The following is a 21,988-nucleotide window of genomic DNA, read 5'->3' on the forward strand; positions in this document are numbered from 1 at the left end:
TGCCACTGAATTGAACACTTAAAAGTGGCTAAAATAGTAAATTTTTTAATGTATACTTTACCTCAATAAAAAAAGGCAAAGGAAAAACAATGTTATTTTTTAAAGAAAAAGTGTAAGTGGGGAGAAATTTACAGACGTGTATGTGTACAGGGCTCAGAAGAGCCATTTCAAGGAGGAGCCAAGGAAGCAGAGTCCTCTGGGCAGGGGTCCTGCGAGGGGAGTGCAACAACCACCTGGGAGGCAGTGATACTTCTCAAGGACCTCCCACTGGGGAAGTAATTTCCTTTTCCAGAAAGGTCAGCAGACAGGAAACGTGAAGCCAATATTCAGATTTCTCTGGACTCTAAAAGACTGATGATCTAATGAAACTAGCCCGCTCTCGGTGTTTTTCAACAATGTCCTGTTGGCAGTTTGGCTGCTTCCTCCTGTGGGACTCTCCTGCCCACCACACGGCACGCACCATTCTTGAACTCCAAACCACTTAATAACAGGAGCATTCCCCCGACCCCACTACACCGACAATCAAAAAGAAGCCCACAGATTTCTATGACCGTCAGGACCCCAGTTCACTCAGATGAGAGTGAATCCAAAATTGAAATATGCACACTTTCATGTGTCTGTCAGGACACAGCAGGTTACAAACCAGTAGCAAACGACTCTAAGTCTCAGTGGCTTAAAACAAAAAAAGGTTTCTTTCTTGTTCCTACGTTCATCCTGGGCCAGCCAGGTGAACCATTCCACACTGTACTCCACACTGTCCCTGCACAGGACCCGGGCTGACAGAGCCCCCACTATCTGGAAAGCTGGCAGATGCAGCGGCAGAGGGAACAAGACGCGGTAAAGGAGGCAGTGGCATTTAAGGAGTTCCACCCAGAAGTGACACACAACACTTCTGATCACAGTTCACTGGCCAAAGCACATCAAACAGTCTTGCCTATTTCAAGGGCCAGGAAAATGCATTCCTCCCATTTATCCAGAAGGGAAAGGATGAGAACATTTGTATGGAGCCCTGACGGCTTCTAAACTACAACTGGAAGGCATTCTGTGAAGTAGAAGACACTATGCCAAAGTTCATTACTAAAAGTTATTAAGAGAGTAATAGTACCAACTTGTGCTGGGCACCACGCTAAGGGATCTAAAGAAGAATGAGTCCTATGCAGTAGGGTGAGACAATCTATAAACAATTTCAACGTGGCGTGAGAAATGTGAACAGGGAACTAAGTCCAGGACAGCGCCTGAGCCAGCCATGGGATTGATGGTCAGGAAGAACTCTAGGAGCTCGAGGTCAGCCACGTCTACACAGCTGCAGGAGGGAGTCAGCCTGGAGAAGGACTTGCAGTAGAGTCACAGGTGGAGGCAGGAGTCTGGAGACAGCCAGGCAAGAGGTGCCTTCTTTCAAAGGAGACAGGTGTCCCTGTGCTCAATGCAGACAAGCGGTGAACAGATCCTCGCACTGGCGGGTCCGAGGGGACGGATCTGTATCCCACAGCCCAGCCCCGGAAGCCCTTACTCAGGGATCCTCTTGACACACTCTCATCCTGCTAGCAGAAAACGCACCCAAACAAACCGCGCACGCCAGCCTGTGCGGGCTGCTGACACCACTTGGCTCCTGGCTTTGTGCCGCAGTGAATGCGCTCGCTCCCTAAGAGTGCACTCTTTCTCAGTTCCTAATTGCAGCCAGGGAGGGAGACACACTTAGTACAACGAAGGTCACAAAGCCAACCAGACACTCTTTTCAGTGAGTTTTTGAAGTGGCAGTGTGGGAAACAGAATGAGGCAGGTTTGGGGGTTTTTTTAAGTCAGGTAAGGCAAACTTTACGCATGTGTGTGAAAGGCTGGATTCTATCACTTTAATTTAAAAACTACCCAAATAAAAAATGCCTAGTACCAACGGTCAGAAGAAAGAGAATTACAAATAAACAATGATTTTAAATGCATTTTTATTCTTCTTGACTTTCTAGTTTAAACCAATGCTAATGAAGAACAAAATAAAGGCACTATTTTGCATTAAAAAATATTCTCAGGAATTTCAATATCAGCTAAAGTTTTAGGGTTTTTTCCCACTGAAGTGCCCTCAGAGTCACAGAGCTTTAAGTAGACAGACACTGTGGGGTGGGGGAGGGCAGGAGATAGCTTTTCTAGTTCGGGGTTTATTACAGGTATGATTTCTACTTTTTACACTTGACAGTTCCATGCTTCTCAAACGGAGGAGCTCAATGACAACCAGAGGGCTTTCAGGACCACAGGTGGGAGAGGGGAGGGGAAGTTTTTCCCAGAAGAGTAATTTAAAATAGCATTTTTGTATTAAAATGTATTATGGAATAGAATGCAAAACAGGCAGACTGTCAAAGATAAAAGTGGAGACTGATGAGAAAATCTGCACAGGCAGGATGGGGCGCGGCAGGTCCAGGCCCCCGGCGCGGGCACGAACTGCCTCCACCATTAGTTCAACAGAAAAACGGCGAGAAGCCCTAGGCCTGTCATAACTCATCCTTCCACTCACTATACACTGACAGCCCTGAACCAACTTTTTAAAAAATTCAACAAATATTTAACACCTACTATATGCCAGGCCCTTCACACATCAGGATAAATATCATTTTGGCCTGCCACATGATTTTGGGTTACCAGCCACTAGCCTGAGGTAAATCCTGGGCCTCCTAGCAGAGGAGGAGGTCTGCCATTAGGCAGCAGAGGGGGTGCCAGGCCAGCCCCTGTGGCGAAAGACCCAAACGCCAGAGCTCCCTCACAAATGCAAGGCACTCTCCAGGCATCGAGGACCCTCCTGGAGCAGAGACTTAAAGGTGGGGGCTGCCCAAACAGCTGTGCTGCTGCTATGGAGGGTCTGGGGGAACAGCAGAGGTCTGCAGGAAGGGACCCCTGGACTACGCCCAGTCCTGAGGACACTGCTACAACCAGCAGGGCACAAGACACCTGGGAAGCTGTCATCCACACACCTGGCAGACTGGGCTGTCCAAAAGCACAGGCTTCAGGACTCACACTCAGGGGTTCAACACGCTACTTTTTAAATGTTTTTAAGTGCACCACGCAATCAGAAAAATACATAGATCTGGGGTGAACAGTTGGGTGAAGTTTTACAAACTGTACCCACCCATCAAAACCAGCATCCAGATCAAGAAATACATTTTTATTAGCTCTAAGAAACCACTTTACAATGAGTGAACCTACTGTTTGACCTTTAGCCATCCAACCTTCAATGAAAACACATTTTCAGGAATGCCGTCTAGGAGATGATTTAGAGCTAAAATAAGCAAGACCAAGGAAGGCAACTCTTTTTAAAAAGTGATTCATTGCCACATCCAAGAGGAGGTCAGCGCAGGCTATCCCAGCCTTCCACATCAACACAAGCAGCTCGCCCCAATTCCAGGACAGCCCAATCCCAGGCGCTTCCACTATGCATCATGAGCACATTCACGGATTTGCTTCGTTTTCTACGTGGACCAGATGGTGGTAAAGAACAGACCTCCAAGACTAGTCTCCACTTTCCCCCAAACTAACACATTCTGCTAGGTGCTCTAAGTTCGGGAAGAAAACATTGTTTCAGTCCAGTTATCAGGAGCCCTGGTTCTAAGCTGAGCAAAAACTGCTCTCTCTCAGCTAATAAGGAAAACAAAAGGAGAAATGCCCTAGGAAAACAATGTGTCAGAGGTTCCCCTGCATGGAGAATCAGGCACATTCCTTTTAGGAGATAGTAAGTACATGATAAAGAAACAAATTAAAAACAGCGTGGACTCCAACACAAGGCACAAGTATGTACCATCCCAAGACATTTACTGCAAAGTTTCTTTAATAAGGAAAAAATTTTTTCAGCAGAAAAACATAAAATACACATCTCAATGAAACATTAGTTATGAAAAATGAAAACTGTAAAGACCTCCAAGCTATTCAGAAAAATAGTACTGACAGTGTCCTTCACAAACAAAAGAAAATGGCTCCACGAATACATTCCTATCTTTACCCCTCCAAGTAGCCCGCGTCAATTTCATTTTGGTGAATAAAGCTGTAAGTCTTTAAGAAATCAAAACTGTACCTTGGAGGTAGAAATTCTAAACTGTACGTCAAGAGCAGGTTAAAATCAATATGCCTAATCTATTCTAATGACTTTATTTACGTTTTTCAGCTAATTCACTGCAACATTCAAAAACTGTTTTAAGTCATAAAGATCTTATAGTTTTCTGTCCTGTGTACCTGACCAGATCAGAACTGCTGTCATCTCTGAGGTTTCCCTTGATCAACGGATGAGGCAGTCGCAGTACACCAAACAACCACCAAGTGGCCTTTTAAATACGGGACGATTAAAGTGGCAAATCATTTTGCTGTCCTTCCAAGAAGTCACAGGTGACCCCCCCCCGTGACCAGCTTCTGGCACTGTGGGCACACATCTGAAGATACAGGATCAGATGGGTACATTTTGTAGCTATGAGGTCAATACCAGAAAAATTCCCTCTTACCCCTTCAACAACATACTCTACGCATATTCATGAGATCATTTAGCATCACTTCCTTCTCTAAGGGTCCAATCTGTACCTTGGAGCTGGAAGACAGTAAAAGGACAACTCTGACATACAGGACCTCCCAGGTTCTCCAATAGGAAGCTGAGGCAGTCTCATCCTCTAGCTCATGTGAGCTGCACTGCTGAGAGCTCTCAGTAAGGGACCATATTCTGGCCTTTACTGGGTATTATTCCTGTCATTCAACATAAAAGCACAAAGACACAGCGGTCAGTCCAACAAGGACAACAGCCCATGGGAGGTGTGATCACTGTCAGAGGACATCAAATGCAACACATTAGTGGGCTGCAGAAAAGCAGAGGGGAGAAAGGAGTTCAGAGTTCAAATGAGTGTCTTTTCTCCTTCCCACCTCATTCCCTCTACTCATAACATCAGGCCTAAGTTGCTTTGCTGAAACCCCTTCCAGCTCTGTGCTTTCCAAGGGCTGGAAATTACATTTACTGTATATGTGAGACTAAAACCCACTGCACACTGAGCTGAGCTTTATTCAGTGCACTAATGCCACTTCAGGCTGTTCATCACACTGCTTTATTCATAAGGCTGGGTACCGGGTGGAACTACATGAATTTAACATCTTGCTGTGCCTGAAATGTTCATTAAGTGCTCTTATCTGCAGTCACCTGCCCACCCTGCAGAACCACTCTTCACTAATTTATAGAGACTATAATCTGCTCACATTTAAATTATGATGAACAGGAACATTTCCACTGGAAAAATCATCACACATCTTAATTTGCACTGCCAATTAGGAGGTCTTTAGAAAAGAAAAAAAAATCTGATCATCTTACATATAGTAATTTGCCCTAATTGGTGCATAATGGGTTGGATATAATTTGTGGATTACCCCGACATGGTAAATAGTTTATATAACATTTTAGAGCTACCAAAAATTAGCCTCATTACTTGACAGTATAATGTTCACTTCCAACTACACATTCTGGGACATGTTGAATTTTCTAAGCATGAACTATGTATACAAGTGGTGGAAGGGCAGTTCCAGCAGAACAAGCTTCAGGAGTGATACATTATCAAGATACATTTGCTGATGAAATGCACAAGGGGCTCACAGCTCCTTGCAGAAGGGCTTAAATCCTGGAGAAACCGAACCTCCTAGAAGCACAGGATACTAATTACGTGGTAAAGGCCAGGGGTTAAAAAAAAAAAAAAAAATCTAACCTTGTCTCAGTCCTTCTTAATCTTGAACTACTGTTTATCTTCCTTGCTTTTAATACCCCCCCTCATCGGAGAAATCTAAAAATACTCTTTCTCATGAACATTCACAACAGATTTTTCTCAAATGGCCACTTTCAGGAAGCCTTTCAGAAATCACTTAAGTGGCCAAAGCGACCATTAGTGGCTCGGTCTCTAATTTGCCGCTGGACCCAGGCAGATGACAGCGACCTGGCCTCGGGCACCACGCCGCTTCGAGTCTCCCAACGCCGGGGGCTCCGCCTCTCTCTCTCCCAGGACCCAGGTGGAGAAAAGAAGTAAACACCAGTCCAAGGTAAGGTGGAAGCAGTGAGTCAGAGAGGCTCACAAAAGGAAGAAAAAAATCCAACCCTTACACAAAGCATCTCTTGGGCTCCCGCAAGCTGCTTCCTTCCCTTTCTAGAAGTTTTATTTTTAGTTCGTTTGAAAAAGTTTTTATTGCTTACCTCTGAACAAAATATGTATATTCATTACTAGAAAGTAGAGAAAAGCTCTTTTAAAAAGTGAAAAAAAAAAAAAAGACTGAAGCCACATTCACATTCCAACCACCCATCGTAACATTTAGGGAACTTACTCTCAAATGTTTCTTAATGAGATTTTTTAAACCTAGTTTAGATCACGATGAGTAATTGGGGTAGTTCTGGGTAGTATATGGTCTTGGGATCTTGGGGCTTTTGTTTTTTAACTTGGCCTAATGACGCTGCCATTTCCCTTAAGTGGTTACAAGTTCCTTGAAAACATTTGCAAAAGTTCGAGAACAAATAAAGCAATTCCTTTTAAATTCCATTATCAAAGTCGAAGTGGTCTGATTCTCCACTATGTTTTTTACAACACTGCACTTAAACTTCCTGATCTCTGTGCCAATTCCCGGAGAAAGTAGGGGGCGCGCACCCAAAAAGCTCCCCCGCCCCCGCCCTCCCCGTTCCACGAGCGCTGCGCCCCTGGGCCTCCCCGCCTGCCCTTCCTTCCAAATGCGTCCACTCCTGGGACTCGGAGCCCCAGCGGCCCGGTCTGCGCCCCCCGGGGCATCCCCCCGGGCCAGAGGCGAGCGCCCGCGTGCGAGAATGCGGGCCGCTCTGGTCCGGGTAGCACACCCAGACCCACAGCGTACACCCGCAGGGCGCGCCCGCTGCGGCGCTCGCGGAACTGGGCGCGCCCGACTCCCGACTCGGGAGCCCAGGGCCACGTTTGCAGCCCAAGGCGGGGAGACGGGCCGAGTGCAAAAGGGAGGAAGGCCGAAGATGCGTCCGGGTTGCGGCGGGCGGCCGGACCCTCACCTGGGCGCGAGTCGCCAACTCCATTCTTCCCGACGGGGCCCCAGCCTCCTCCAGCACGCGGCCACGGGAGCCCGGTCGCCAGGGGCCAGGCTCACGGAGAACGCCCGGGGCCGCGCAGCCCGCGCGCTCCGCCCGGAGTTGCGGCGGGCCGGGGGAGGGGCGCACTCGGCGCCCGGGACAGGGGGAGTGCGCCGCGCCGGCCACTGGGCGCCGCCGCGCTGGCCGTGAGCCTCCGCTCCCCGACCCAAACTTCGCGACCCCGGCACTTCGCTTCGCACGCAGCGCGCGAGGGGGCTGCAGCTGGGCGCGGCCCGGGGCGGCTGCCAGTCTGGGGGCGCCGGGCTCCCCCCTGCAGCGGAGGGAGGGAGTGGAGCCGTCCGGCCGGGTTTCGCGCGGGAGAAATGAGAGGGGGCTGTCCCGGCGCAGGCTCCAGCTGGCACGCCCGGCTACGCGCGCCGGATATTGGCAGGGTTTATTCCAGGTAGCGCCCTGGAGCGCGGGCCTCTGCTGCAGTGGGAGTCTCCGATCCCAGGAAAGCGTTTTAAGGCTGCTTTAGAAGTTGGTTTTTGTTTGTAAAAGGGTGGAGTTGTGCCGCATCCCAAGACATTTGCTACAGGGTTCACTTTGCAAAAAAGGCAACCCCAGTTTCTTTACCAAGGCCCCGGGGTGGGGAGCTGCAAACTCCCTGAAACGTAAGACGGCCTTTCCTATACCATTGAAAGTGTAGGCCTCCTGCCCCAGTAGACAGAGAGTTCTAGAGAATGCTGATTTATTTAACAAATACTGGCTGAGCATCTACAGTGTATCAGGCACTGTGTTAGGCCTGGGAACAGAAGACTGAACAAAAATCAGGGCCCTGCACTGCTGAGACTTATGGTCTGGGAGCCAGCCACTAACATGATATAAGTGTAATAATGACGCAAATAAGTGTAATAATAATGTAATTATCGATTAATTTGATTAATAATTTAACAATGAATTTAAATAACACCATTAATTGATAGTGGTAAGATCAATCATGATGCAAACAAGCGTAAATTTGGAGCTATGATAGATGCCAGGAAGTAAAAGGTAAGTGGTACTCTGGTGGTATAAAATAGGGGGACTTAATTTGCCACAGATCAGGGAAGACTTTTAAGAGTTCAGGGATGAAGAGTGAAGAATTAAGTGGGCGGAGATTGTGGATTGTGGTAGACGAAGTTGTCCTGAAATCATAGCAGGCTGGCTGGACAGTACTGAAAGCGTAATTAGCACTGTGGTCATGAGTTCATAGTGGAACACCTTCTGCAGCTCTTGGCTGCTTAGGATCTGACATTCATCTTTTCCTTGTTGAAGGAATGAATGAAGTTGGCCAAACATTTACTCAAGCTTGAGGAGATAACATCTGGGAACTGTCTTCCTTCCTTCTTTCATTGGTTTAGGAAATGTATGTTGTGTGCCCTCTGTGTTCCAGCCCATGGGGATGGTAAGGCAAATAAAATACTGATTTAAGAAAAGATTTTGTTGTCTTTTTATTGAATAATGTAAGCTATCAATTATAGCCACTTTCATTTTTATTATGCCATAGAGTTTTCCTTCACATACGGTGTCTCCTTGAATCCTAATATTCTTCCAGATTCTTATGATCCACATTTTTAAAATAAGGAAACAGAATCTAAGAAGATACATTAAGAGAAAGATCCCTGTGGCCGCTCCATGATCCAGTGGTTAAGTTCGCATGCTCCGCTTCAGCGGCCCAGGGTTTCGCTGGTTCTGATCCTGGGCATGGACATGGTGCTGCTCATCTGGCCATGCTGAGGTGGTGTCTCACATGCCACAACTAGAAGTACCCACAACTAAAATATACAACTATGTCCTGGGGGGATTTGGGGAGAAAAAGAAAAAAAGAAAAGATTGGCAACAGTTGTTAGCTGTTAGCTCTCGTGTCAATCTTTAAAAAAAAAAGAGAGAAAGATCCCTGCCACCTTGCCAGTTAATGACAGATTCCCTAACTGAGAGCCATTCCTTCTGCCTCCAGATTCAACATTCTCTCCATTATTCTTTTTCCCTTTGGCTGCCAGGAAACTCAAAGTGAAATTTATTCAATCAGAACTTTTTTTCTTGCTTCCTCATGAGCCGGTGATCTTATTTCCATTTATTTCCTTTCGTTGTAGGTTGCATCAAATCCCTTTTGGAAAAGGCAGTATAAATTTGAAGTAGGTCAGATTTTGCAAAGCACTTGAAGTAACCTAGTTCTTACCTGGAAACCTGTAAGCTGCTGAGTCGTCCTGCTTTAGAAATTTGCTGTAAGCAGTCCTAAATCTTCAGATGGCAACCTGGAAACTTCCTTCCTTTGCCTGGCAAAGCCCATGCACTCGAATGGTACTTAGTAATTGATTCTGTGTGGTGTGTGGTATTGTCAGATTTTGGTTTTATTCTGTTTAGGGAAATCCTATGGAACCAGGGGATTTTAACATCATCCTGTGATAATACTTCCTACTGGTGGTTATTGATGGGATTAATAACATGGAGCATTGGGTTTCAGCATGGCACTGCAAGCACGAGTGTCCCTTCCCAGAAGCAATAGTATACTTACTGCAATAGAGGAAAAGGAGGCATCATGTTTGCAAAATTCCTTTCAGAAGTCTCTGTCTAGAAATTTACGCTTGCTTACTTTTTAAATGTTTCTATGAGAGAATAAAAAACTTAGTCCATAGTACCTTCAACAAGGTAAGAGATTTGTGATTAGAGGCCATAACACGTGCTTTAAATGACATGAAATAGTTGTGGTTGGATGTCAGCCCTGGCCCCCAATTTTCACTCTGAAAGGAGTCCAGACATCTCTCCTGTACTCTGAAGCAGTTGCTCTGCCCTCCCCACAGAGCTTAGCTGTGGGCAAGCTCCTCAGTCCACCCTGTCTAACAGAAAATTGTGCCAGTTTGGTGTTCTGGACAATGCAGCAAAGAATCCACGTTTGGTGGAGAGCTGGAAGTAACTGGGTAATAAGTGTATACTGCTTAGCATTGTATTTGATCATGAATAAATTAAATGACTACTAAACAAGATAACATCGCTGGTGGTTCTCTCTTGGTATCTTGAAACTTCCATCTCATTGTGATTAGATAAGACCTAGCCTAGAAGGGGGAGACATGCCTAAATTTGAGGCACTTAGAGATAAAATTTCCAAGTTGTTGCAGAATGAAAGATCTAGACTTGAGTCTCTTATAGCGAAATCATCAACAGTGACTGGATGCCTTTCTGAAAAGTTTTCTTTAATTGCAACTGGATATTCCATCTTCCTGACTTGGCTTGCTAAGATAATGCTGTCACAACCTCACGATTTAAATACATTCTGATGATAACCACTTGAATGGCTTTGGAGAAGAGGGTCTGAACAAGCAATAATCGAAGCCTTCACATATTGGGGGCAGACAAGTACACATCACAATGAGACTGTAGTGCCCATGGTCCTACCAAAACGTTAATAGTAACAGTGGTATGAAGAATAGCAGCTAACTCAGTGAGCAGTGGCTATGCCCAGAGCCCTGTGCTGAGTTAACCTCCCTTCATTGAATCCTTCAACTGTGACAGTAACCCATCGGCTCCTCAAAAATAGTGCTGTGAAAATAAATGAAACAATATTTTCAAAGCATTTAGGATTTCTTAGAGACGCTATATAAACTCCAGATATGATTAATACAATCCATATTTCATAGATCTTTGCAAAATATGTTAATAATTTAGTCTGTGAACATAAAATACGATTATAACTAGGCACTGACAATAAATGGATGAAAATGAAAACAGATTATTCAATAACTCTTACTTTTCTAAGAATTTATATATTATGAAAAGAAATGGTAGTAAGCCGCTTCTAATTAGTGGTACCAACAAAAGTACTGTGGTGCATAGTTTTTAAAGAACTAAGTTTTTTTCATAATGAATTACATAGGTAGCATTTTTTTTAAAGTAATCTATAAAATATCAACATAGAGTTCAGGATAACGTATCTATAAATAATAACTTTTAAACTACTTCTTAACAAAAAGTCAAAAGACATTTCATTAGTTTGATAGAAAAATGTAGAATATTTTTTAAAGCAGTGTTGTAATTTCTGTTTTGTCAAGCTAAAATAACCAATTACCTAGTATTTCAGAAAAGAATTTCAAAGTATCGATATTTATTACAATATTAAGTAAACTTTGCTGTTTCAGCTATAGTCAGAAACCTCCATTATTTGCTAACCTTGATTCAGGATTTGGCAAGCAATAATAGAAAATCTTGGGTCATAAAATGGAAAAGTTGGAATCAGAAATGTAAAACTTCTCTAAATAGGTGGCTCTACAAATATTTTGTATTAATACTATATTTGGGGGGAAAAACACAGCTTTCCAGACTTCGTGGAATTTCCAAAGTTGTAACTGATTAATCCTTTTTGTGCTTGAAATAATCAAGTATTTGTATGCTAGTGGTAAGGCTGAATCACATTTGCGATTGAGCCAGTGATGGCGTTGTTGATTCCGTTAAGCTTCCAGGTGAGTCTGCTGAGCAGGTATGTTTGAGAACCATTGCTCAGTCCTTTGCAAAGTGGGGTCTTAAGACCAGTAGCATCTGGTAAAGAGCTCTGGTAAAGAAATTCAAATTCATGCCCCACCCCCCAGACCTACTGAATTAGAAACTGGGGGTAGAGCCCAGCAGTCTGAGTTTTAATCACCAATCCAGCTGATTCCAATCCTTGCTTGAAGAATCACTATGGTTATAATCCACCGTCAACCGTTCACCGGCTGGGTGACCTTGGGACTAATCGTTGAGCTTCCTTTTTCTCATCTGTAAAATGGGCATGCTGCAGACCTGCCCAGTCCACTCAACAGTATCCCTACAAAGATGAACATGTAGTATCAGATGTGATTGTATTTTGTGAAGCCTCCAGTGCTGGACCTTTGTAAAGTAGTATTAATTGTAATAATCCTTCCATTTATTGAATACTACCCATGTTCCAGGAACTGTTTAGGCATTGTTTCACTCAGTCACCACCACAAACGTGTGACGTACATAACACCACCCTCATTTTTCAGATAAGGAAACTCAGGCTTTGAGAATTTAGGAAACTTGCTCACGGCAACCCAGCAGAGCCAAGCTAGAACCCAGGTAAGTCCTACTACAAAGCTGTACTCTTACCTTTGCCTTTATTCGGGTAGCTTGGTGGGGGAGGAAGAAACTCAGACTGTAAAAAAATGAGAACTAGGTTCCTTATGTACTATCATCCCACCCTACTTACTTACTGTGCCTAAGATTCTGATATCTTCTCACCATTTGTGTCTGAAAGTAATTATTTTCCCATTTATAGACCACTTTTGGCAGGTGTTCCCATATTCTTTTCAAGAGGCCACCCCCGACCCCGCCACACACTTCTGTCTCTCTTTTCCAGACTCTACCCGTGGTCTGGACTTTAATGTGGCTAACTTGTCCCAGGTGGTTACTCTCGGCTGATAATCTGATCACCATGTCTTTAACAGCTTTCCGCTCTGACCTAGTTATCATGTCTGGATTCCTTTCTAGCTTTTGAGTCCACATGAGCTCCTGACCTTGCTAACTGTAGCCCAGCACCGGGAAATTTCTGACAGCATAAAATTCAAGGTCTAATCTTAAGACTATGGAATGAAACCGATAACCAAGTTGGGCTCAGGAAATGGAGTACAATGGGACTTGGGCATTTCTGACCATTATTTCCAAAGCAAATCATACCTGTATATGAAATATGGACAAGAAGTCATCTACTCTGAAAGTGTGTTAAATATGGCTTGTTAGGGAATGTCATTTTGCAGGCACAGCCTTACCACACTCCTCTTATAAACAGGAGGTGAACTGTTTCAATCAGAAGCTGACCAAGTAAGCTGAAATGTTATATTTTGATTCTTTTGTTTTTTAAGAAAACAAAACCATTTCCTACAATGGTTCCCACTCCATCTTTCCTCTCAACTTTCCTCCCAAACACTCTAAAACTGTCAAGCATTTTATGTACCAGAACTTGCGGTTCTCCACAGGGCTCAGGAAAGGCTGAGAGGATTTCTTATGTCAGGAGGCATAGTTTTTGCAATTTCTTAGGAAAGTTGGGCTGTGGGATGGCCCAGACAGAATCTATTATACTTTAAACTTGAAACATGCCTCCCAAAGAAGAAAGAAAAGCAAAACAATTAAACAGAAACCGAGACAATAATACTAATAATAAATGGACTTCTACTTTTTCAGAGACAGCTCGTGTTCTATTGACTGATTAGTGCCTGGGGTGATACTCACAGCCTCAAAACCATATTCTCAGAGAAGGTAAAGCAGTGTCTACATTACAACCAAAAACGGAATTCAGCCGCAAAGTTGAAGGAAAGGCCAATGCAAGCAAACCATTTTATTTGACATCATAAATTTATCTTCTGCTTTATACTCCTCCCTTTAAAAAAAAAAAAAAGCAAACTAAACTATCGAAAGACGTTAGGCAAAAGTCACACGCTAACATCAGCAGTTTCCAAAGTTTATTAACTTCTGAGTAAAGCAACTGCTTGAAAGTGTTTGAGTGTCTTTAATCCCCATGAAATCTTTTCACTGAAACCTTGGAGGTGAGCAAAAACTTTTGTGCTAACAGCTCCTGCTTTAGCATCTTGATCTCCATTCCCTCCAGCAACACAACTGTTGTGCAGCCTTGTTGTTTCATATTCCAGCCGGCATTTGATAGTCATTGTAGATCTCTAAGCTTTGGACACTGCCCCCGGACATTGAAGCTGCAAATAAATGACATAGCAGGTGGTCCTGTGGCAAATAACCCATGTTTACGTAGATTGTTTCTTCTTTTGTCCTTTCCGTGGACAGGAATAGTGTTGAAACACACTTCTGTGTCATTTTTATTTGAAATATTTATTGAGATCATCGTAGATTCACATGAAGTTGTAAGAAATAACACAGAGAAATTCTCTGTACATTTTGCCCAGTTTCCTGCAACAGTAACATTTTGGGAAACTGTAGTACATTGTCCCATCCACCACCCTGACATTGATACAGTTCACCAATCCAATTCAGATTTCCCCAGTTTGACTTGCACATGTGTGCGTGTGTGTATTTAGTTCTATACAGTTTTATCACATGTAGATTTGTGCATGCACCACGGCAGTCAAGATACTGACCATTTCTAACATCACAAGCATCCCTCCTGTTGCCCTTTTATAACGACACCCACCTCCCTCCTACCTATCCACTCGCCTTCTTTATCCCCGGTAACCATTAATCTGTTCTCTGTTTCTAAAATTTTATAATTTTAAAAGTGTTACATACCTTTTGGAGAACAGTATGTAACCTTTTGGAATTGTCTTTTTAAACTCAGCATAGTTCTCTGGGATTCATCCAAGTAATTATAGCTATCAAATAGTCTGTTCCTTTTTATTGCTCAGTAGCAGTCCATGGTATGTATGTACCACAGGTTTGAACCATTCACCCGTGGAAGGACATCTGGGCTGATTCTAGTTTGTGGGTATCACAGATAAGGCTGCTGTGAACATTTTTTTAAAGCATATATATATATATTTTTTTTTCTTTTTTTAAAGATTGGCACCTGGGCTAACAACTGTTGCCAATCTCTTTTTTTTTTTCTTTCTGCTTTATTTCCCAAACCGCCCCCCCCACCACCCCCAGTGCATAGCTGTATATCCTAGTTGCAGGTTCTTCTAGTTGTGGGATGTGGGATGCCGCCTCAACATGGCCTGACATGCGGTGCCATGTCCACGCCCAGGATCCAAACCCTGGGCCGCCACAGCGGAGCGTGAACTTAACCACTCGGCCACGGAGCCGGCCCCCAAAGCATATATATTTTTTTTAAGATTTTATTTTTCCTTTTTTTCCCAAAGACCCCCAGTACATAGTTGTGTATTTTTAGTTGTGGGTCCTTCTAGTTGTGCTATGTGGGACACTGCCTCAGCGTGGCCTGTCGACTGGTGCCATGTCCGCACCCAGGATTCAAACTGGCAAAACCCTGGGCTGCCGAAGCAGAGCACGCAAACTTAACCACTCGGCCACGGGGCCGGCCCCTGCTGTGAACATTTGTACGAATATAGTTTTCATTTCTCTGGAATAAATGCCCAAGAGTGCACTTGCTGGGTGGAATGGCAGTTGCACGTTTAGTTTCATATGAAACTGCCAAACTTTTCCAGACGGGCTGTACTATTTCATATTCCCACCAGCAGTGTCTGAGCGATCCAGTCTCCTCTCCAGGATCCCATATCCTGCTCCAAATTCATCCTCTGCTACATTTGGTATTGTCAGCATTTTTTCATTTTGACCATTCTGACAGGTGTAGTGCTATCTCAGTGTGGTTTTAATTTGCATTTCCCTGATGGCTAATGATGTTGAACATCTTTTCATGTGCTTATTTGTCTTCTTTATACCCTCTTTGATAAAATGTCTATTTGTATCTTTTGCCCATTTTCTAATTGGATTGTTTCTTTTTTTACTGTTGAGTTTTTGGAATTATTTTTATGTTCCAGATACTAGTTCTTTGTCAGATATGTGGTTAGCAAATGTTTCCTGCTAGTCTTGAGTTTGTCTTTTCATCCTCTTCACATGCGATTTCACAGAACAAAAGTTTTTAGTTTAATTTAGTTTTGTTTTGTTTTGGTGAAGAAGATTGGCCCTGAGCTAACATCTGTTGCCAATCTTCCTCTTTCCTTTTTTTCTCCCCAAACCCCCAGTACGTAGTTGTATAGCCTAGTTGTAGGTCATTCTAGTTCTTCTATGTGGGATGCCACCACAGCATGGCTTGATGAGCGCTGCGTAGCTCCACGCCCAGGATCTGAACCAATGAACCCCAGGCCACCAAAGCGGAGCTCACAAACTTAACCACTCAGCCACAGGGCTGGCCCGAATGTCTTTAGTTTTGATGAGATTCAGTTTGTCACTTTTTTTCTGGAAGGTTCATAATTTTACATTTAAATCTGTGATCCATTTTGTGTTCATCTTGGTATAAAATGTGAGATATAAGTCAAGGTTCATTTTTTCCCCATATATGCAATTACTTAAGCACCGCTTGATGAAAAGGCTATCCCTCCTCCATTGAGCACCTTTCGTGCCTTTGTCAAAAGTCAGTTGAGCATGTTTTTGTGGGTGTACTTCTGGGTTCTCTATTCTGTTCCACTGATCTCTCTCCACCAATATCACACCATCTTCATTACTGTAGCTGTATAGTAAAGGCCTTACTATCAGATAGAGTGATTCCTCCCGCTGTATTCATCTTTGTCAAGATTGTGGTAGCTACTCTAGCATGTGTGCCTTTCCACATAAATTTAAGAATAAGCTTGCCTGTATCTTATGTAAAACCTTGGTAGAATTTTGATAGGAAATGCATTAAGCCTATAGATTAATTGGGGGAGAATTGATATCTTTATTGTATTTATTCTTCCAGTCAACGATCAAGTTATATATCCCCATTGATTTATGTCTTCTTTGATTTCCTCCATCAGCATTTTGTAAGTTTCAGCATATCAATCCTGTATATGTTTTTAAGTGTATACTGAAGTATTTATTTTCTTTGAAGCAATTATAAATAGTATTTTTAGAATGATATTGTAAACGGTTTTCAATTTCAGCTTCTGTATGTTCACTGTTACTATATAGAAATACAATTTTTTTTTTTTTTGGTGAGGAAGATTGGCCCTGAGTTAACATCTGTTACCAATCTTCCTCTACTTTATGTGGGATGCCGCCACAGGGTAGCTTGACAAGTGGTGCTAGGTCCACACCCAGGATCCAAACCTGTGAACTCCAGGCCACCGAAGCAGAGGGTGCAAACTTAACCACTATGGAACCAGGCCAGCCCCAGAAATGCAATTGATTTTTGATTGTTGTTCTCTTACCCTGTGACCTTGCTTAACTTGCTTACTGGTCCTGGAAGTTTTGGGGGAAATTCCCAGAGATTTTCTAAATGGATAATCATGTCACCTGCAAATAGAAAAGGTTTTATTGCCTCCTTTCTAATCGATAAGCATTTTATTTCTTTTCTTGCCTTATTGCAGTGGCTAGATCTCCCACTACAATATTGAATAAGAGTAAAAGAGTCATTAAAAATGTTTGAATTTCCTAAATTTCCTCACTTTAGCTTTAGGTTCTGGTAAAGAGCAAAATTCCTCTCCAGTCCTTTCTGTCTTTGTGCCTCTCCCTCTTCTTGATGACTAGAACATCTGGCACAAGCACATTATTCAGAATGTCAGATAATGATCAACAGATGTGATTGTTAAAAAAGGAGGAAAAGTTTAGCATGTCTCATGGGGATTAACGAGCCAGCACTTTATATTTTTTCATCATGGCAGCGTCGTGTGGGGCAGCTGCAAAATGGTATTTTTTTTGTTGGATACTATGGACTGAACTGTGCCCCCCCTCCAAAATCCATATGTTGAAGTGCTGACCCCCAATGTGACTGTATCTGGCCATCAGGTCTTTAGGAGGTAATTAAGGTTGAATGAAGTCATAAGAGTGGGGCCATAATCCAATACGACTATGACATTATAAGAGGAAGATCTCTCTCTCTGTCTCTCTTTCTCTCTCTCTCCTCTCTCTCTGTTTCTCTATCTCTCTCCGCTCTCTCTCTGCCATGTGAGCCCCCAGGGAGAAGGTGGCTGTCTACAAGCCAGGAAGAGAGCTCTCACAAGAAACTGGATCAGCTGGCACCTTGATGTTGGACTTGCCAACCTCTAGAACTGTGAGAAAATAAGTTTCTGTTGTTTAAACCACGTAGTCTATGATATTTTCTTATGGCAACCCAAGCTGACTGATACACTGGATGTGTGCCAGTGATTCTTGGGGGGAAAAAAGGCGTCTACTACTACACTTGGCTAGCCCACACTACCATGAAAAGCATTGGTGGTGCATCTTGTTCTAAGGACCAAGGGAAGAGAGCAAAGGAAGTATCATTCACTTTTTATGCACAAGATCTCCTTGTCAGCAGCAGGAGAGATTGCTAGGATTTCCACAACGTTCCATGATAAGCAAGTGAGACACTCCACCTTGGCCAGGGAATGACTCCTAATATGGAGGTAGCATGCAGCCCAGAAGAAATGAGGTCCACACAGACCATCAAGCCCAGGGATACCTGGAGTATCGTGTTAGTATTATCATGTATGTATCATGCGAGTAGTATCATGTTAGTATGCCTAAGAAGCACCTGAGGTGCTTGTCCAAAATGCAGATATCTGTCCTACCCTTAAGATTTGGATTTAGTAACTGTGGCATTAAGGTGAGCAACCATCCCAATTTGCCCAGGATTGTCCTTGTTTTCACACTAAAATCATGCCACTTGGGAAACCCCTCAGTTCTGGGTCTGCCTATCTGCTGTGTAGGCCAGGAATATGCACACTTAACAAGCATTCTAGTAGATTTGATGCAGATAATCCTCCGACTATACTTTGAGAAATGCTGACCTGGAGAGTTGATTTTAATTTGTAATTTTTACCAGACGGAAGGAAAAGATGTCATTGAAGTGCACCTATGAAAAGAACTTAGTGGATTTTAAGTGCAGTCACTTTTGAGCCTAAATAGTAGATAGGAAGATCACAAGTTAAATATTTAAGTATGTGCAACCCATCAGACTTTAGCACCTAATGTCCTCCTTCTTGCAGCATTCAGTCCCTCGCATTCATGATAACTGTCACCTCTGCATCACCGCCTTACTCTTCGCCCTTGTTCCTATCATCATTCCTGTTGACTTCAACATCCAAGTGTTCTGTTTCTTGACATCCTCACATCCTCTGTCAATCAGAGTCCAGTCAGGAAACAGGAACCATGCCAGTTATTTGAACAGAGAGAATTTAATATGAAGAATTGTTAGCTAGGTATCAAATTCTTAACAAGGTAACTGAGAAGGTAAAAAAAGAACACTAAGGTATCACAGAGACAGCAACCACAGAAGGCAGCTACCATCCCTAGGGCTGGGCAGAGGGAAGGGAGGAAGCTAGGATTATTAAAAATTAGAGACTAAGAGGAGGACCTGCAGAGCTGAAAGACACACCTCTGAAGAGCAGTGCTGCTCAGCCGGTGCTGGTGTCTCTGAGATGAGCTTGATAAGCTGGCTCTGCAAGTGTTGGAAAAACTCAAACTGGACTCTGCTGTGGCATGGGAAGGAACTGCTGCCTGAGTGAAGAAACATTGCTGGGGTAATATTGATAGAAACAGGAAACAGACAGGAAGGAGCAAGCCCCTTCTTCCTCCTCCAGCCTTGCAGTCCCACTCTAGACTCCCCTATTGGCAGAGTGTAAGAGGAAGCCATTTGGCAAAGCAAAAATGACTTGCAACGTCCCAGCCCTAGCATCACAAGGGAAAGCATAGAAGGTGAGTTTGGAGCTAAGAGTCAACGGCTTAATAACTGGTGCATCTCCTGTGACATTTTCTTCCACCTCTCCATAGTCGCTCTTTCCCACAATCATACCCTTGAGCTTGTCATCACTAACATCTGCATCACCTCCAAAATAATAATTCCAAGCATCCCACTCTTTGACAACTACCTCCCATACCTATAGCTCACCTGCTCTATTACTCCTGTTTAAGCATCACTTCAACCTTGTTAAAACCTCCAATCCATTGACCCTTGACAGACTTTCACCATCCATCTACTTACGGCTTCACTTTCCTCCTTAACCAGCTGGATTCCATGTCAGGATAATCACTTCCTTACCTTTGACTCCCTGGATTTTTTTTTATCCTTGCGTCCCACCTGCCCATCAAAATGCCATCCCTCATTAAGCCCAGACAATCCAACTACTTCATGCCTACACCAAAGCAGCTGAACATTGACTAGTTTCACTTTAATTCTATGACCATAAATTTCAAACAGGTTCTCAATATTCCCCAACAATTTGACCATATCTCCCTGGTGTGTTTACTTCCCTCCCTTTCCAAATACTATATCACATTTTACAGCTTCTCTTTCTCCTCCAACCTCATTCACTCTACTCCCCCATCACTGCCAGCTAATGAACTTTTCTCACATTTAATGGCAGAAATATAAACAATCATAGAGTAGCTCCCTCAATTTTCTGTCACCAGATAGACCAACCTAGTATCCACGCCTACACATTGTGCTTTCCCTCTTACAAGGTGCATGATATAACCCAGCTTCTATCAAAGCTCGGCCTCTTTGCTTGGGCCCTGGCTTTCATCTCTTCTCTTCTACCCAAGGACTTAACTTCTGCAATTATCCCCTCCTTATCTCCTGTACTCAGTTTCTGCCTCTTTATTGGATTAGTCCCTCTGGCCTATAAACATTGAAACAGCCTCATAACTTGAAAGAAAAAAGGAAGGAAGGGAGGGAGGGAGAGAGGGAAAGAAGAAGGAAGGAAGGAAGGAAGGAAAAAAAGAGAGATGGAGAATGAACCTCCCTTGATTTCACAATCCCCTTCCAGCCGCTAATCCATATCAGTCATCCACTTGACAATAAAATATGCTGAAAGAGTTGTGTATATTAGCTATCTTTGTTTCCTTATGCCCTAGTCTCTCCAGAACCCAAATTAATCAGACTTCGGTCAGCATTAGCAAAGACATCTATGGTGACAATAGGAAGGGTCATTTTTCTGATCTCTCAACAGCGATAGACTTAGTTGGCCACATTACCTCTCTCAGTTTCTGAGACAGCATGTTCTCTGGTTCCTCTGTCTAACTGGCAACTCTTGCTCAGTCTCCTTTGCTGGCCCCTCTTCTGTTTGACCTCTAAGTGTTGGAATGCCCAGAGCTGGATCCTGGGATAACTTCCTCGATTTATTTAAACTCTTTCTCTAATCAAACTCACCCAGTCACTTCCAATTTATATACAGTATAATAATATAAAGAAAAAAATTGAAGAATTACAAAGAGAAATTGACAAATCCATAATGCTAATGTGAGAGATTTTAAACATATCTATCTCTGGGATATTTTTTTTCAAGCTTACCAAATATTAGGAAGGATATAGAATAGTCATACACATGCACACTTAGAGGATACATGCATCCTAAAACATATTAAAAAATTTACTATGACTAGGAAATAAGGAAATATCAGTTACTTGCAGAGTCAAAATCACATCTATCATGTTCCCTAATCTCAATACAAAAATAAATTAGAAATCAACAATAGAAAGATAAAGAAACCAACAGTTAGAAATAAAAAATTTACTTCTGATTAACTTGTGGATTCAAAGGAAATAAAATACACGATATGAAACAGTACTGAAAAATATTCAATGTGCTGCCAATCACAACTTGGGGGATGCAGCTACAGACAAATTTGGGGGAAATGTATAGCCTTAAAATGCATTTATTAAAATGTAAGACATATTGAACATAAATGAGCTAAGCATTCAGCTGAAGGTTCAAAAAAGAAAAGGGGTAGGATGAATTCAAAGAAAATAGAAGGAAGGAAATGATATAAACAACAACTAATAAAATGAACAAGAAAGGCAATATAGAAAAGCTGATTCTTGGACAAGACAAATAACTTATATAAACCTCTGATAAGACTGATGATGACAAAATGAGAGGAAAGGCACTAATAAACACTGGATACGAAAAGGGCAAATGTAGAGAAATGGGCTTTCCGGGAAGCCCTGGGAAGCTGGAGGCAGCTGCTGATTCAGAACACCCCAGCACAGACTGCTTTTTTCCCCAAGTGAAAAAGAGTCCTTCCAGATGTTCAGCTTGGTTTAAGACATAGGAAAGCCCAATGTTTTAAAGCATTTCCTTAAATAGAAGCAGTAACCAGTGAATTTGGGCAAATTCTTCCTGAAGAGTAATGGGAAAAGGTCAGCAGTGAAGCACACAATTAGACTTCTCAAATTGCCCCAGACCACACGTGGGTTGTCAGTGTCTCTGGTCGCTTCACACCACCCTTAGAGGATTTCCAGGATTAGGGGAAGCTGCACTAAGATTGACTGTATCTGCTCTTGTCCTGTCTGGCCACTTCCTTTCTGCTAGGATTCTGGAATATAAATTG

General features: G+C 43.1%; 1 protein-coding gene across 4 annotated transcripts in view; it reads right to left on the minus strand.

Annotated features, from left to right (window-relative positions):
- CDCA7L (cell division cycle associated 7 like) overlaps positions 1-7,351 on the minus strand; it is a 49,841-nt gene extending 42,490 nt beyond the window's left edge. For 3 of the 4 annotated variants that reach the window (XM_070510081.1, XM_014830578.3, XM_014830579.3), the window contains exon 1: positions 7,019-7,177. In XM_070510081.1, coding sequence (XP_070366182.1) covers positions 7,019-7,042 — 24 coding nt within the window. In that variant the 5' untranslated portion in view covers positions 7,043-7,177. Of the gene's footprint in view, positions 1-7,018 lie in introns of all 4 variants that reach the window. The other variant, XM_014830577.3, reaches the window with a different exon arrangement.
- Positions 7,352-21,988: the final 14,637 nt, after the last annotated feature.

This window comes from Equus asinus, chromosome 1, assembly GCF_041296235.1.
Source record: "Equus asinus isolate D_3611 breed Donkey chromosome 1, EquAss-T2T_v2, whole genome shotgun sequence".
In the NCBI taxonomy this organism is placed as follows: domain Eukaryota; kingdom Metazoa; phylum Chordata; class Mammalia; order Perissodactyla; family Equidae; genus Equus; species Equus asinus.